Source organism: Sarcophilus harrisii, chromosome 2, assembly GCF_902635505.1.
Source record: "Sarcophilus harrisii chromosome 2, mSarHar1.11, whole genome shotgun sequence".
Taxonomy (NCBI): Eukaryota; Metazoa; Chordata; class Mammalia; order Dasyuromorphia; family Dasyuridae; genus Sarcophilus; species Sarcophilus harrisii.
In genome coordinates, this window is record NC_045427.1 from 137,161,301 (window position 1) to 137,177,536 (window position 16,236).

General features: G+C 41.7%; 1 protein-coding gene across 1 annotated transcript; it reads left to right on the forward strand.

Moving 5' to 3' along the window:
• Positions 1-1,987: 1,987 nt before the first annotated feature.
• On the forward strand, positions 1,988-15,796 carry RP1L1 (RP1 like 1). The gene is given in 4 exon segments (XM_031949257.1): positions 1,988-2,610; positions 6,039-6,180; positions 10,321-15,747; positions 15,750-15,796. Coding segments are annotated over 4 exon segments (6,225 nt in total). The 5' UTR covers positions 1,988-2,001.
• Positions 15,797-16,236: the final 440 nt, after the last annotated feature.

Genomic DNA, 16,236 nt, shown 5'->3' on the forward strand with positions numbered 1-16,236 from the left:
AATTTTTTAAAGAAAGAAAAACTAAAATTATATGGTATTTCTTTACTTCTAAATGGAAGAGGTTGCTGTTCTTCAGTTGATCTTTAAAGCAGACTTAAAGATTCAACCAATTTGAAGTACATAGCCAATGAAAAAAGCCACTCTTTTCTATGTGTCAGAGCAATGCAAAATGATTTGCCCCAAAAAGATTTATTCTTGATGTTTTCCACATCGGTGCTTTTGACTTGGGTGATTTGTACTTTCACCAAAGCCATCTTGCACAGAATAAAGCAAAAGAGGGATGTCACTTCCTAGATTAGTAAAGTCAAAGGGCAAATTAAGAAAGGAAAATTCAGTCAAAATTTTAATAATAATTATAATATTTGACCATCACAATAATTCTGGGTAGTAAGTATTGTTATTATACTAATTTTATAGACGAAGAAACTGAAGTAAACTAGAGATTAACTGATTTACTCAGATTCACACAGGTAGTAGAGATCTGAGTTTATATTTTCATTCAATTCTTGACCCCAAGCCCTGCACTCTTATCTACTGCATCATCTATCTGTTTATAGACAGAATTGAATGTCTGCAACAAGTAGGATTATTTTCTGATGTTCAGCTGTTTTTTCGGTTGTATTCGACTCTTTTGTGATCTCATTTGGAGTTTTCTGCAAAAGATACCAAACTAGTTTGTTGATTTCCTTCTCTAGCTCATTTTATAGATAAGAAAACCGAGAACAGAGTTAAGTGATTTCCCTGAGTCATACAGCTGATAAGTGTCTGAGGAGTTTTCCTGACCCCAAGCCCATCTCTATTCTATTTCACCACCTAAATGAAATATTATGATTTTGGCCTATATGTAATTAGAACATTAGGGTACTGTTTATAATTGTATTGTAAAGAACAATTTATTTTTGTTTATTTTGAGGAAGTTGCTTTTTTTTTGTAATTATCAGATAATGAAAAATCTTAGCAGAGGCTGAGTCCTTGCAAGCCAATCAGAGTTACAAATATATTTTAACTAACTGATCAGTGCATATTTATTGAATACTTGTTAAATGCAAGGTAAGGTTGTAATAGGTGTTAGATTAGGGTAGGAGAAGAAGGAAGATGTCAATACACAGAACTCTAAGGCATGGTCATCACTCCCAATGAGACTATTATGTAGGTGGAGATGTACGTGCATATATACTCAAGGCACTTATTAAGCACCTACTAAGTGCTAAGTACTGGGTTAAGCTCAAATACTCAAACTGGTCTGTGATTTACTGCTCCTCAACCATAACACTCCATCTCCTTACTCAGTACATTTTTCCATGCTGCCCCCCTTGCCTGGAACCTCTTAATCTTCAGCTTCCAGCTTCTTTGACTTCCTTCCAGCCTCAGCTACAGTTTCACCTTCTGTCAGTTTTCCTAAATCCCATAGCTCATTAATCTTGGTGCCTTCCTGTACTTCCAAATTATCCTGTTTCTTTCTTGTTTGTAAATAGTGATTTGCATCTTATCTCCCTCATCAGACTATGAACTCCTTGAGAATACAAACTATTTCCCCCCTTCTTTCTATCCCTAGCACTTAGCACAGTTCCTAAAAAATAGTAGGTGCTTAATAAATATTAATTGACTGACTGCCCATCAGTGTATGCAATCCTTGATGCTCATCCATCTTATATGACTTTGGTCTATAACTTCCCATAAATCCCACCCCCACCACTCCATCTACCATATTGGTGCTTCTTTGTTTTCTTGGACACCATGAGGGTACTAGTGGAGCATAAAGGCTATCAAGAGTTCTTAAGTCTTTAAAAGGTGTGAAATTTTTACAAAGTTGTTGTTATAGTAGAAAGTATTCTACCGGTTCTGCTCCCTTCCTTAGACAATTGACAATGGACTATATTTGGGGATGGAGGTGCTTTTCTGTTGAACTGGACAAATGGAAAATATAAGTTTTTCTAGATTTGATTGTACCTAACTCTATTTTCCCTAATTTCTTGCTGTAGCTCCCTGAGCCTATGAGGAATGAACTACGCTCTGGATGATGTTCCTTCCCAAAATCACCATGAATATGCCTTTCCACTGGTGGCACGAGCCACAACTGTCACCCAGGTTCCTCCAGCCAAGACGATAACCTTCTTCAAGAAAGGAGACCCCCGCTTTGGTGGAGTTCGGATGGTTGTCAACCAGCGCATGTTCAAGAGCTTCAATGCCCTCATGGATGAGCTCTCTCACCACATTCCCCTATCATTTGGTGTCCGCACCATCACTACACCCCAAGGAGTACACTGTATTAATTCCTTGGAGCAGCTGGAAGATGGAGGCTGTTATATTTGTTCTGACAGAAACCCTTCCAAGGCCCTTGGTGGATCACATAAGCAGTCAACAGCATCCTCAGCAAGTGGCTATCCCACCCAGAGGCTTGGCAACTCAGAAAGCTGGCAGGAGACCCCACCCTGGCAGGGCCCTAATGCCCCGAGGAAGTTAACTCTGGTAAAGAATGGAGATATTGGGTTTCGGCGTTCCTTGATTCTGAGTCTGAAGAATACCCAGAACCTAAAGGCCTTCCTCAATGATGCATCGGAGGTTTTGCACTTCCCAGTAAATCAGCTCTACAATACCGATGGGAGTAAGGTAAGGTAAACTGTGAAGATCGTGTATTTTTAAGATCAGCACGAGACAGGAATTCAGGTTAGGGGAAAATCGTCAGTCTTTATTCTCAGTGAAGAAGGATTGGAGGTGGAAGAGAATCGGCGATAGCAATGTGTGCAGCTGAGTCAAGAAGCTAGCTCGACCAGCAGCCACACAACCAGCAGCTTGGAGTCTCGAACCCAGCCCAATCTCCCCCAGCTTGTCTTCCTCCCTCTCTCTCTGCCTCCACCCACCAAAATCGTCATTTCCTATACAACACATCAGGACTTGCACGGAGAGTGGGCAGGGACCATTCTTTATCCAATCATGTATATTAATAGAGTATAGCCCAATTACTATCTAGCCTCATGTACTTGGGACCTCAGTGCATCAGCTCAAACCTCAGCCCATTACAGTAAACACCCATCTAGCACCTTGGTAGTTACAGAATAGTGTGTTTTGTTCTTTGGATTGTCAGAGTCAGAAGCTGATTTGTTAGAAAGGAGAGTTTTCCTAGAAGAAAAAAGCCTCAGAGGAAGCAAAGGAAGTTTGCAAAATGGTGAAAAGAGACTTGTTAATGGACAAATAAGCAAAAGTTATGACTTTCACTGGACTATTGGCTAAAGAACACTCACTCTCATTGCCTAACATCTCTGAATCTCCAGAGGGCATGGAAATCTTTCCCCAGACACAACTGGGTTTCTTTCACTGTTGGTCTGATAGTAGTACTTGAGAAGACCCGTGATCTCACAAGCCTTTGGCTTCTTAGTAGATGATCATTATGAGTTACTATGATCAAGATGATGAATGACTAGGCAACCTAATTGTCTGGCCATTAGCCTTTCTGCATTTTGAAAGTCTGGCCCCAACTGACAGGTATATGTTCTGTTTCTAGAACTATACTTGAGCTTTCCTAGATTGTTTTTCTCTGACATACACCCCCATGTTGGAATGAGTCACTCCCACACCATGATGAGCAGCCAGAGCAAGACTTTAGCAGGGGCACAACTAGAAAAGGGTATGTGTTGGTTTCCTCCATGTTTTTCCTCTGATCCAGATTTCTTGGACCATCAGGACAAAATGTTTAAAAGGTGAATTGTTCCTTAAATGTGGAAGGGAGTTATTTGATCATTGCATCATCTCTCAAAAAAGGTTAGCTGGATGGAAATGGGGAATATCACCCTCATAGACACATACTGGTCCAGATTGATCTTATCTGTATAAATGAATAATCTGACTCAAAAGCATTCAGGGAAGGGGCAGCTAGGTGGTGCAGTGGATAGAGCACCAACTCTGAAATCAGGAGGACCTGAGTTCAAATCTGATCTCAGACACTTAATACTTCCTAGCTGTGTGACCCTGGGCAAGTCACTTAACCTCAATCACCTGGGGGGGGGGGGAGAAAGCATTCAGAGAGCATCCTGCTGAATAAGTAGATTCACAGACCCTTCTCTTGCCTTAGACAATTCCAAGGTAAAAACTGTCCTGATTGAGGGAAGAATAAAGGGCTTGCTTTGCTGAATACTTCCCAAGAGCTGGCAATCCAGAATGAACTCTAACAGTCCTGGGACCAAAGAATGTTAGGGTCAGAAGGAACTTTAGAGACCATTTACTCCAGCAATTCTTGACTTGGAGTCTGAATTTTTAAAAAATATATATATATTTTGATAATGATTTTCAATATAACTTATTTCCTTTGTTAGCATATATATTCTAATATAAACATTTGAAAATCTGATTCTGACAAGAGGTTCAAAGACTTTATCAGGCCAAAAGGGTCCATGACACCAAAAAGGTGAGGAATCCTTAAACTAGTCCAACAACCTAGTTTTACAGATGAAAAAACAGAAAAAAAAGTAAGCTGCTGAAGTACCCAGCTAATTAGTAGTAGAATTACAGCAGAAATAATACTATGTTTGAAAGGCTTGAGTTTAAATCCTGGAGTTTGAATTTCTGCCTATAATCTGATCCTCATTGTAAATTAGACTCTAAATTAATGATCTTAGAAAGCCTAATATCCTATGCCTTGGGGTAATGATTAGTCTTCAGAGTCTTAGCTTGTAATATTGGTCAATAGCAATATTTGTTCACCATAAGGAAGAACAAAAGGAATTTTTCACATCCATGTGCTCCAGAAATTCATCTGGAGACTTAGAAAGGCAATTGAGCACTTTCATATTCTGGGATCTTGGCCCACTTCTCTGATTTAGTAGGCAGGAACAAAAGCACATAACTGACACAAACCCTCTTGCCATTAATAGACAGGAGGACATACAGAGATCAGCCAAATTAGATCGATCTTTTCCAAATAAAGGAATCTGTTCACTGAAAATGAGTCCTAGGAAGGATAGCCTGAAGGATTAAGGATGGGATGGGAGGAAGGATTGCAAGTAGCTGGGCAGGAGTATCAGATTATATATATCAGCAGAAGCTGATGAGCATAAATTCTGAGCCTTAAGAAAGGTAATTAAAGGACAGAAATCAGCTTCCTTGTGTCTTCACCAAGGGAAGGGCCAGAGGATATGTGCTTAAAACATAATACAAAAGAAAATAAATCAATTTTAAAGCCTTGTCATGATGGTTGTGAGGTGGTAGAAGACCCATAAATGGAGGCTGTGAAATCTCTTATTCCCTTGGGATTTTTAAAATAATATCAACACTTTTAGGTTTTGAAGAGTAAAAGCATGGCCCTAGATACAAGTCTGCGGTTCACAGAGCTTCTCAATTCAAATTTGACAAAAGTACTTAAGTACATTAAGTACTTCCTATTTACAAAGCATGCAGGGGTCCTCAACCTTTTTAAATAGGGAGCCAGTTCACTGTCCCTCAGACTGTTGGAGGGCCAGACTATAGTAAAAACAAAAACTTTGTTTTGTGGGCCTTTAAATAAAGAAACTTCATAGCCCTGGGTAAGGGGGATAAACGTCCTCATCAGCCGCATCTGGCCCATGGGCCGTAGTTTGAGGACCCCTGTTAGGCTCTGGAAACAAGAAGGCAAAAATGAAAATAATTTACATTCTGCTGGAGGGGGAGATGAAACATGCACAGAGGTACCACATGGGGCACTCAGAAAAGGCTTGGGGGAGCTGGTGGTACTTGTATGGAACCTAGAAGGAAGTTAGGGATTCTTAAATGACAAAAGTGAGGAGGGGTAATTTCTTTAAGTTTAAGAAATGCGTATGGATAATAAATAACCAATTAGCTTCATTTCCAGACTGTGTTTATATAGCCAGTGACCAAAATAATGGTTTCTTGGCCTTCTGTTTTAGAGGTAGTAAAACAATCTCTTTTCTGACAGTTTGGAAATGGCTTTCCTCTAAGCTAGGAATAAGGGGAAATATCTCAAGAAAAGTATTCACAACCAAAGAACATTGTGATTGGCTTGAATGTAGGACAGAAATGACATCTAATGAAATCTGCATCCTCTTCAGGTGGAATCCCTACAGAGTCTGCTACAAGGCCCTTCTATTGTGGTGTGTGCTGGACAAGAGCCATTCAGACCTATGGCGGTGGAAAGCTCCAGGAGACGTTTGCCTGAGAAGTTGCCAGGACTGTCTTCAAAGAAGAGCAATGGTTAGTTGATGCTGTATTCATCCCGCACTCTCAATATATGTATACAACTTTGCTGTGTGACTTTGGGCAGACGGGCCTCCATTTTCTCATCTATAAAATGAAGAGTTTGGATTAGATGACCTTAATGGTATCTTTCAGTCCTAAATCTGGGATCTGGGATCTCTGAGATCTCAAAGCTCCCTTCTAGATCTAACGTTTTTGACTTTTGTTCATTGTAGGAGAAAGGTACGGACCTTTGATTTCATTAACATTTGGAATTCCTGGATAAGGAAAACTTGATTCCTCAAAATTGTTGCTCTAGAAATATTCTCATGACACAGTACTAATATGTTGTTGTCATAGGCCCTTATAAAACTGGATGCACTAGAAAATTGACTATTGGCCATTGCTGCCACATCTTTGAAATCTTTAAGATCATCTCTGATTTTACATCATCATCCTTATAACCAGTGTTTAGAGTATATGCACTTTGAAGCCAGTAAACCATTATATATATAATATACATACATATATACACACACACACACACACACACACACACATATATTACTTAATCCTTAGACACTTTTTCTGTCCCATAGTTCCTATTGTGTCTGCTCCCACATGCAAGCTGCTCCATCCCTGCTAAAAAAATGCTCTCTGCATATTTTTGGAGTTTGGGGAGAATGATTTCTTACATGTGGCTGGGGAGAGAAGAAAAATAAATCTCTTAACTGCTTGCTGCACTACTAAGACAGTAATTTTGCTATTATTGAGATTAGAGAAGTAAAAGACAGAGAAAGAATGACTATATAGTCATAGCCTCACCCAGGGCTATGAAGTTTCTTTATTTAAAGGCCCACAAAACAAAGATATGACAGAGATATAGTCATCTCTCTGCTCCATCCAGACAAAAGCCTAACTAAACTAGAAGATAGAATAAGATCAGAGAGAACATTTCTCCTCTGTGCCTTAGAGGCCATGAAAGGATCTTCTTTCTAGATGAAAATAGAAGAACCAAGGTGAGCCTTTAAAAATTAATATTTCTAAAGCATAGTTCATTTCAATTCAATTTAATAAACATTGTTAAGTGCCTATTATGTGCCAGGCACTGTGGTAAGCACTGAGGATACAAACAAGAAAGACAGTAGGAATTTAAGCTAATTTAAGGAGCCTCCAATCTAATACATAAAAGGAAACTGAAACAGGAGAGTACCCTTGTGTGTGGGGCATGGAGAGCAAACCAGGCAGAGATGCTGATGAAATTGTAGGGCTATCTGGAAAGTTCTGAGACCTCTATAACAGAAAGCTTTGAGAGAAGTTCATTGGGAACTGAAAAGGTATTGAATATCAAAGCTGAGTCAATCTTCATATTGAAACACTCTTCTTCCAGAAACTTTAGTAGCTCCCTATTGCCTCTAGGACAAAATTCAAACTTCTATCTGGCATTTAAAATCCTTCACAATCTGATTCCATCCTGTTTTTCCAGACTGATTGTTTGCCACTCTCCTCATGTACTCTAAATTCCAGACAAATCAGTATATCAGGTGGTCCTTGTATGTGATATTTCATCGGCTGTTCTCTCTATTTTTGCACAGGTTTCTTGTGTCCCACACATGGAATATTGTTCTTCCTCCTCTCCGCCTCATCCCTACCTTCCTTCAAAAACCAACCTAATTGCCACCTTCTTTAAGAGGCATATCCTAATCTCCCCAGCCACTAATTCTCTCAAAATAATTTTGCATATCTATTTTTCATCAGTAATTTTTTTTACATATTTTGAATAACTATTTTATATATTTAAATTTTTGCTTACATTAATGTATGTTATCATTCCCCACACACACACTCCTGTCCCTTCACACAGAATGAAAGCTCCTTGAGGACACAGACTACTTTTTCTTTGGATCCAAACTGCATGACATAATTCTGGAACATAATAGATACTTAATAAATACTTCTTGAATTGCATTGAATTACTTGAGTGAAGGAAAGGAACAAACATTTATTAAGTGTTTATTATGTGCCAGTGCTTTACAATATTATTTCACTGAACATAGAGGATCCTTGCCCAGTCCCAAATTTGGATGCTACCTAGACAGCAACAGTCCTATCCTAATCCCCTGCCATTGTCTCATCCTGGACCTCAAGTCTGAAGCTTAGACACATCCAGCGAACACAGAATTGTGTTAAAGTTATAAACACACATAAAATGACTCTTCCCCATATTTCTAACCTTATATACTAGACAAGAGAGCTAGTCAACCAGAGAATTCTGCTAGAACCTTTAAAGATCTCAGCCACTGTATTTGTAGGGGCAAATGCAAAATGATCTGTATGGTATTCAAAGACCTTTAGGTACTCTTATATCCAGTGGCAATGTCTCCTGAACGCTTCATGAATAAGAAGCTCCATCTCGTGGCTCTAACCTCCATCTCTAGCTGCTGACTGTGCCTGGAACTTTCTCCCTCCTCACTCTAACTCCCTATCTTCTTTTAAATTACAACTAAAATCCCATCTACAGGAAGTCTTCCCCAATCCTTCTTACTAACAGTGCCTTTTCAAATTATTTTTTAATTCAATTAAAAAATTTTCTAGTTTTGCATTTTCTCTTTCCTCTCCCTCACCCCCCATGAAAAAAGCAAGAAAAACAAAACCCACTACACATATGCATAGTCAAGCAAAACAAATCCCTGTATTAATAACGTATATATAACATATATACATATAGACTCTCTCTCTCTGTCTCTCTCTCTCTCTCTCTCTCTCACGCGCGCACACACACACACACACACACACAAACATCTGCATTCTGAATTTTTATCCTTCTATGTGGAGGTGAAAAGAATGTTTCATCATCAGTTTTCTGGAATTGTGGCTAATCATTGTGTTGATCCAAGTTCCCAATCTTTCAAAGCTTTTTATCTTTACAGATTGTTATTATTGTATAAATCATTCCCCTATTCCTGCTTATTCCACTTTAATCCTACCTATTATTAATAAGTACACTTTACAGTGTACGCATTATGTACGAACAAAAAACTGAGACTCAGAGAGATTAAGATATTTGCCCCATGGCAACACGGTCAGGAAGTGTCAGAGATAGAACTGGAACCCACAGCATGCTCCAGGGCACTTCCCATTACTCCATGCTACTCCTAGATTTATATATAGCACATGGAAATGATGTTAAAAAATATTCAATCCAATGTCCTCATTTTCCAGATAAAAACAGTTTGCAGAGGTGATGGGATGCCCAAAAGCAATACAGTAATTTAACATCCAAACTGGAATTAGAACTGGCTATCCTGACTCATGAGCTTTCTCCTCTACCACACTTTGATGGCCAGCACATTTGCATATTTCTGTGCTTGAGCCAAAGAATTTAGGAATTCCCAGATATGCTCAGGCTACTCTTTTGATTTGAGCATTGTGATGACCACGTATTTCAAAATCAGCTGGAGTCAGGAATTCAGGTTAAGGGAAAATCTTCAATCTTTATTCTTTGTGGAGGTGAAGGGGGATGGCGATAGCAATGAACAGCTGCGATAAGAACCCAGCCAGCAGTCTCTCTCGGCCTCTCTTCCTGCCCTTCTGCCTCCACCCACCAAAATTGTCCCTACCTCATTTCCTATACAACACATCAGGACTTGCACAAAGAGTGGGTGGGGGCCATTCTATCTTCAAGCATATATATTAATAGAGGATAGTCCAATTACTATTTAGCCTCATGTGCGTGGGACCTCAGTGCATCAACTGGAGCCTCAGCCCATTACAGAGCACTGCTCTTCATTTGAATCCCTATTGAATCTTGCTGCAATAAATACCACCATAAAAATCAATTGATAAATCAACAAGCATCTATTAAGCATTTACTAGTTGCTGGACTTTGTGTTAAGAAATGGGGATATAAAGAAGCAAACTGTCCATCAATCTAATGATTTCTAAGCACTAAGCTTGAAAGAAAGCTTCTTATTTTAAAGCACATTGCCTACAACACAATGTGAATTTAACCAAAGCATTTGTGCAGCCTCTTTGGGTTTCAGGTAGAATGTATTATATTGAATAGTTCTCCAGGGCCCATCCCACCCCATGTCCCCATTTTTGATGCTTCACCACTCACTCTGTTTATTTTTTCCATTTATTTTTACTAAATGCCAGCTAATTGGGAGCTGAAAGCCAAGAAGAGTGTCATCCATTCAAGGTCTGAATCGAGCAACAGATTGAGGCAGCTTTCCCTGACATCGGAGAAGTCCTATGCCAATGCCTCTAGGGCCTCTATTAGCAGTGGCAGTCCTGTCCCTACAACCAACACCAATGCTTCAGAGAGGTCTCCTTGTGCGATTCCCTTTGGGCCTAATGATGACATTGAGAAGAAGGTTCATGTGAACAAAGATGGCAGCCTCTCGGTGGAAATGAAAGTACGATTCCGGCTCCTCAGTGAGGAAATGCTCCAGTGGTCCACCCAAGTTAGGAAACTGTCCCATCTCAGGGAAGCCAATGGGGATGAACCAGGACTCAGAGGAGTTGCCTTCCATCCTTCCAGGGAGAATAATGTGCAGAGGTCTTCAGAGATGGGTACTTTCCTTTGTCCAAATGAGACCAATTCCCAAGGGCTGGAAGAAGTTTCTTATCTACAGCCACAACCCAATTATGAGATTTGGAAAAATCCCATGTTTGTTTCCCAGGGACATGGAGCAGCTCCTGGGAGAAGTTCCTGGGTAACCCAGTCCCCTTGCTCAGGGGCCTCATTGTTTCGACAGGCCATCCACCAGACAAAGACTTCTGGGAACAGTCTCTGCACCATTTCTGGTGGAGAACCCTTGGAATGCAGTGCAGCAGGATCCCCTCATCATTCTGGGACCCTGGAGAGCAGGTTACAGGGCCATGCAAAGCACCAGGGTTCAGGTCACAGGAACTTAACCACAGTCGCTTCAAGTGATGATGAGGTGGAGGAAGACTATACCCTCCTTGGGAAAAACAGTAAATCTTGTGGTGGAGAGCCTGACTCACCCAGGAAGAGGTCCCAAAAAACTCAGGAACCCAAGGCAGGGAGGGAGTGGCCACCAGATGAGGAGGAGGGAAATAAAGCGTGTTCACTGGACCACCTCAAGGATGAGGCTTGGGTTGCCACAGAAGACTCATCTGTATGTTCCAGGTGTAGGGAGAAGAGGATGCCTATGGTGGAGGGTTGTGGCAGTCCTAGGCAGGAGGGGGCTTTCTGTCCCTATGTGAGAGAGGCTAAGGGAGAAGCCACCGTGGCCCATTATCTACCATCCCTTGACACAGCCTGTGACCTGAGCAGGCAAGTGATGCCTCAGGTGAATGATGCTCAAGAGGGCTCTTGTGCTTCCCTTGTGGGCACACCCTCCTTAAAGAATAAAGCTCTGGAAGCTGAGGAGGATGCTCACAGCAGGGTGAGACAGGATACCAGTTCTGGATCTGTCCAGAACATGCCCAGGTCAGTGATCAATGGTGAGTTCAGTGACCCTGAGTACAATTGTATTCCATACTCTTCTTGTCCCTCACCAGGCAGTGGGAGCAAAGGATGGAAGAGTCCAAGGAGTGATGGATCCCTCCATAATATCTCTCACACTTCCACAGCTCATGAGGGAAGTAAAAGTAGTCAACTAAAAATCAAGGACAATGGGGATAGAGGGACTAGCTCCATCTTGGAGGGCTCACCAGAGAGGTCCCTACCAAGGAGCGTGTTAAGTTCTCCTCTCCTAGAGAAGTCTAGGGCAGACAATCAAACCCCAATTTCTTCTAGAAGTTCATCTGAAACTAAGCAGCAAACTGCAAGAGATCCTGGATCTTCCTCCTCTTCTCCTCATTATTTAGAATGTTTATCATGGCTCAGTGATGCTTCCAATCATAACTCAGGTCAGAAAAAATTAAGGAATATTTCTAATTCCAGCCAATCAGGTTCTAACTCTTTGGAGAAGGAGTCTAGAGAAGCCACAAAAGCCAGTGTTAGCTCTCTGGAGCCAAGATCTTCACACACATCTTCTGAATTCCAAGGTATTGTTGAGAAGTCCTTGGGTGACCATCCTAGAGTTTTTCTGGAGTTGAAGAATAAAGAACCTCAGGTGGCAGAATCAAATACCCGCAGAAGTAGTTGCTCCTCCCAGTCCAGCAGAACCCAGCCTTACAGGACTTACAGTGATAAACTGCAGGTCCTACCAGCAAAGGGGAAAAATGACAGCAGGGGACCCCACTCTTGGGCCAGTTCAGCAGCCAGCAAAAGCCTCCCCACTCCCCCCAGAGGAACACCTCACTTCAGAAAAAGCAAACATGCTGCAATCAAGCATTCCTCAAGCAATAGCAAGTGGAATGCCAACTTGGAGGGAAGTGGAAGTTTGGAGGAGAAAGCCAATCTTAGTTTGTCTGGCTCCATCACACCTGGTTCCAGATCAGTCACCCCAAGTCAAACAGCCAAAAGAGCCAGGAAGGGTGGCCCCTCGCCTGGTCGTGAGAGGAAAATGCTGAGGAAAAACTCTAGAGAAGGGAAACCTCACAAAGAAAAGAGGAATGTCGGCAAGCCAGAGGATAGCACTGGTATGAAACTCAGTGACCTGCCCAGCACATCTCCAGAGGAAGTTGTTTATGAATGGCTGAGCAAAATTCCAGAAGAATCTATTCTCATGAGATGTGAAATGCAGGATGATAGCCCTGTGACAGCAATGGAGGCTTCAGAAGAGAACCTGGATGTCAATTGTTCTTCTGAAGTTCCCAGCGAGATGGCCCAAGCCCAAGAGAATGTCTTAGAGAGGAAAGATTCTGGGGGAACATCATCAGATGAAAACCCCAGGCTTGATGCTGCTAGCCCAAAGGCAAGAAGTAGTCTTTCTAAAGAGAGATCTTCTAGTACTTTGGCAACAATCACTGAGGGCAGTCCAGGTGAGTGTGCTGACTTAGGAGGGAAAAACCGCCTGAGTAAGATAGAGGACCTGCCTAGCCCACTGTATAGCTCAGTGCAGATCATGAAAGCCCTGCTTAGCTCTAAGCAAAGCCCTAAGCTAGGTCGGTTTAATAGTTTGCCAGAAGTGTCTCAGAGCACAGGGAGGAAGTTGAGTCACTCTGCCCATGTGCTCATCACCTGCCTAGCCAGCCTGCACTTCTTTGATGAAGAACTTGTGACAGTAACAAACCAGCTGACCTACATGAACTCACCCAAGTACCAGGAGCTTCTAAGCATCTTCCAAGACCTGTGGACTGAAAGTAGCCCCAGTACAGATGAATCACACCCCAAGCTTCAAACTCCAGTGACTGGTGACTTTAGTCCAACATCTTCTTCTGGAGTGGATGTCAGCAGTGGCTCTGCTGGTTCTGGAGAAGGGAGTGTGCCTGGTGTGGCAGACTGTGTTCCTCTGCCTGGAAAGATAGAGATTTCCAAGCCGGAGGTTGGCGGTGGCTCTGCTGCTTCTGGAGAAGAGAATGTGGCTGGTGTTGTAGACTGTGTTCCTCTGTCTGAAAAGATGGAGGATTCCAAGCTGAAGAGGCAGGACAGCATCACCTGCCATGATGATATGGATATAGAGAAGAAGAAATCCTTCTCAAATGACCAAGTGAAAATAGAAGGCCAGTCAGCTGAAGGAGATGAAGAAGGAAGCAGCACTCATGATGTAACCAACAGAGATGAAACCAATGAAGACATAAAAGAAGAGATGTTGGAAAGTAGCACAGGTATGGTTGATGAAGATGAAATAAAAGAAGTGGGAATGGAAGAAGAGAAAATGCTAGAAAAGGAAATGCAAGAGGAAGAAACACAAGATGAAGTAATGGAAGCAGAAATGATTGAAGAAGAAAAACAAGCAGAGGAGACAAAAGATGAGAAAGTGTTAATGGAAAGAATGCAGGAAGAAGAAGGAATACAAGAAGAGGAAGCATCCAAAAAATGTGACTCTATAGATTCATGTCCTCCAGTCAAAACTGAGGAAGTAACAGAGCAAGTTAGCAATCCCAGTAAAGATGATTCGAATTCTGACCATATTCATGATAGCCAAGAACTTGAACCTCATTTGAAAGAGGTGGCTGAAGGAGCTGTTGTGGTTGCTGAACAATCTGTGGTCAATACCAATTCAGGGACTGGGGGAAAGAGGGCGTCTATTATCCAGAACACATCACCAGATCCTGACCCACTCTGGGTTCTGAGACTATTGAAGAAGATAGAAAAGGAATTCATGACTCATTATGTCAATGCTATGTCTGAGTTCAAGGTCAGGTGGAATTTACAGAATAATGAAATATTGGACCAGATGATTATCGAATTAAAGAATGAGGTGAATCAAAGAATACAAAAGAGTATTGAAAAAGAACTGAGGAAAATCCAAACTAGGGCAGGGAAGAAACTTCCAAAGCCCCCCAGGGAAGCTTTTAGGTGGGACGATTCACTACAGACAGAACAAAGAAGGAGACGTCTGAAGGGCATGCGCAACCATTCAGCCTTCACAGAGCAAAATAAAATACCAGAAAAGCGTTATCTCTCTCTGGCTTTCACTGGTGCCCTAGCCTCCAGTGAGACCCTGGCTGATGATCTAAGAGAGCTAGAAGGTGAGGGAGAGTACTGCCCTTGTGATACTTGCATAAGAAAGAAGATAACCAGTATGTCTCTGAAGAACCCAGCACCAGTCACAGATGCTCCCCTCAGAAAGGCTTTTGACCTACAACAAATTCTCCTTAAAAAAAAGGAAGAAAAGTTGAGTGAGGGAGCAGAGGAGCAAGGGAGCAAAGTGCTTCAGAGAGAACACACAGGTAACGAGGCTGTTGATGAAGCCGAACCAGAGCCGACATCTAATGGCTGCATGGATGGAACTGATGCAGGAGAGGAAAACCACAGATCCAGGAAAGATGGAGAATCGGACCTGCATGAAAGGGAAGAGCAGGAAGCTAATCATGAGGAAACAATGACCGGAGAAGAGGAAGAAGCAGATCTTCAGAACAGTGAGGAGGGAGAAAAAGAAGAAAAAGCTGAAAGTGACTTGAAAGAAGATGAAGATGAGAAACAGGATGAGGGAGAGAGTGCAGCTGATGGAAGTGAGAGGAAAGAAACTGACTCTGTGTCTGAACATGGGGCAAACCCAGAGGGAGAAGCCACAGGGGATGAGGATGGATGCTCAGAAGTATCTGGTGATGCTGAAGAGCTTCAGGCCATAGAGCCAGTGAGCCCAGAGGCTGAGGTGGAGAAGCAGATAGAGTCACAGTTAGGGCTGGGAAGCCAAGAGGACCAAGAAAGCAACTGTGAGGAAAGGCCAGAAGAAACCCAGATTGGTGAAATGTCTGAAGAGAATAATCCTGACCCAGAGGTAAGTGATGGGAGTTTGAGGACCGACCATCTTCCTGAGGCCCTCAGGAGCTCACAACCAAATAAAGAAGGCTTCTCTAGCAACTCATCCATCTCACACTGCTCTCAAATATCACAGGAAGGTTCAGAAAAAGAGGTCTCAAACGGAGACTGTCATGAAGCAGAAAACCTAGAGGCTGAACCAAATGGAGAAACTAATTCAGGAAACAAGGCTTTTACTATGTATCCTGAAAATTCCTTTTCTGAGCAAGATGAAAAGTCATCTTGTTCAGAAAGGGAGTCTACTGACAACCTGACTTAGAACACAAGGACAGGCTGGCTAAGAACTCTTAAATTACAGGAGTTCTTGATAAATCAGATATATTTGATAAAGACTGCTTGAATTTCTAGAAGAGAAAGCTTCTAGATTTTACTCACAGGTTCAGTGGCTTTGTTATGTTGGGGCTTTGCCTATGAACTCTAGTGAGATTAATTTCCTTTGGTAAAGAAAAATGACACAGGGAAGTACAAAGAACTGCCTCTAGGGCAGGTAGTGAATCTAAAAAAGTATATTTTCCCTCATTTCTAAGTTTTATTCCCTGTCATCCCATTTATTGGTTTTGAAGGAGCTTCTCTCATATCGAAATTTCTAAATTGGACATAATCCAACTGTATGGATGACTTGAACAGAAAGATTTAACTCAGTTGTAGAACTCTTTCATCAGAAGTGTAAATTTGGGGTACCCAAGAATCAGTTAAGCTTACTAGAAAAAGAAACTTTGTCCCTTTCTTTC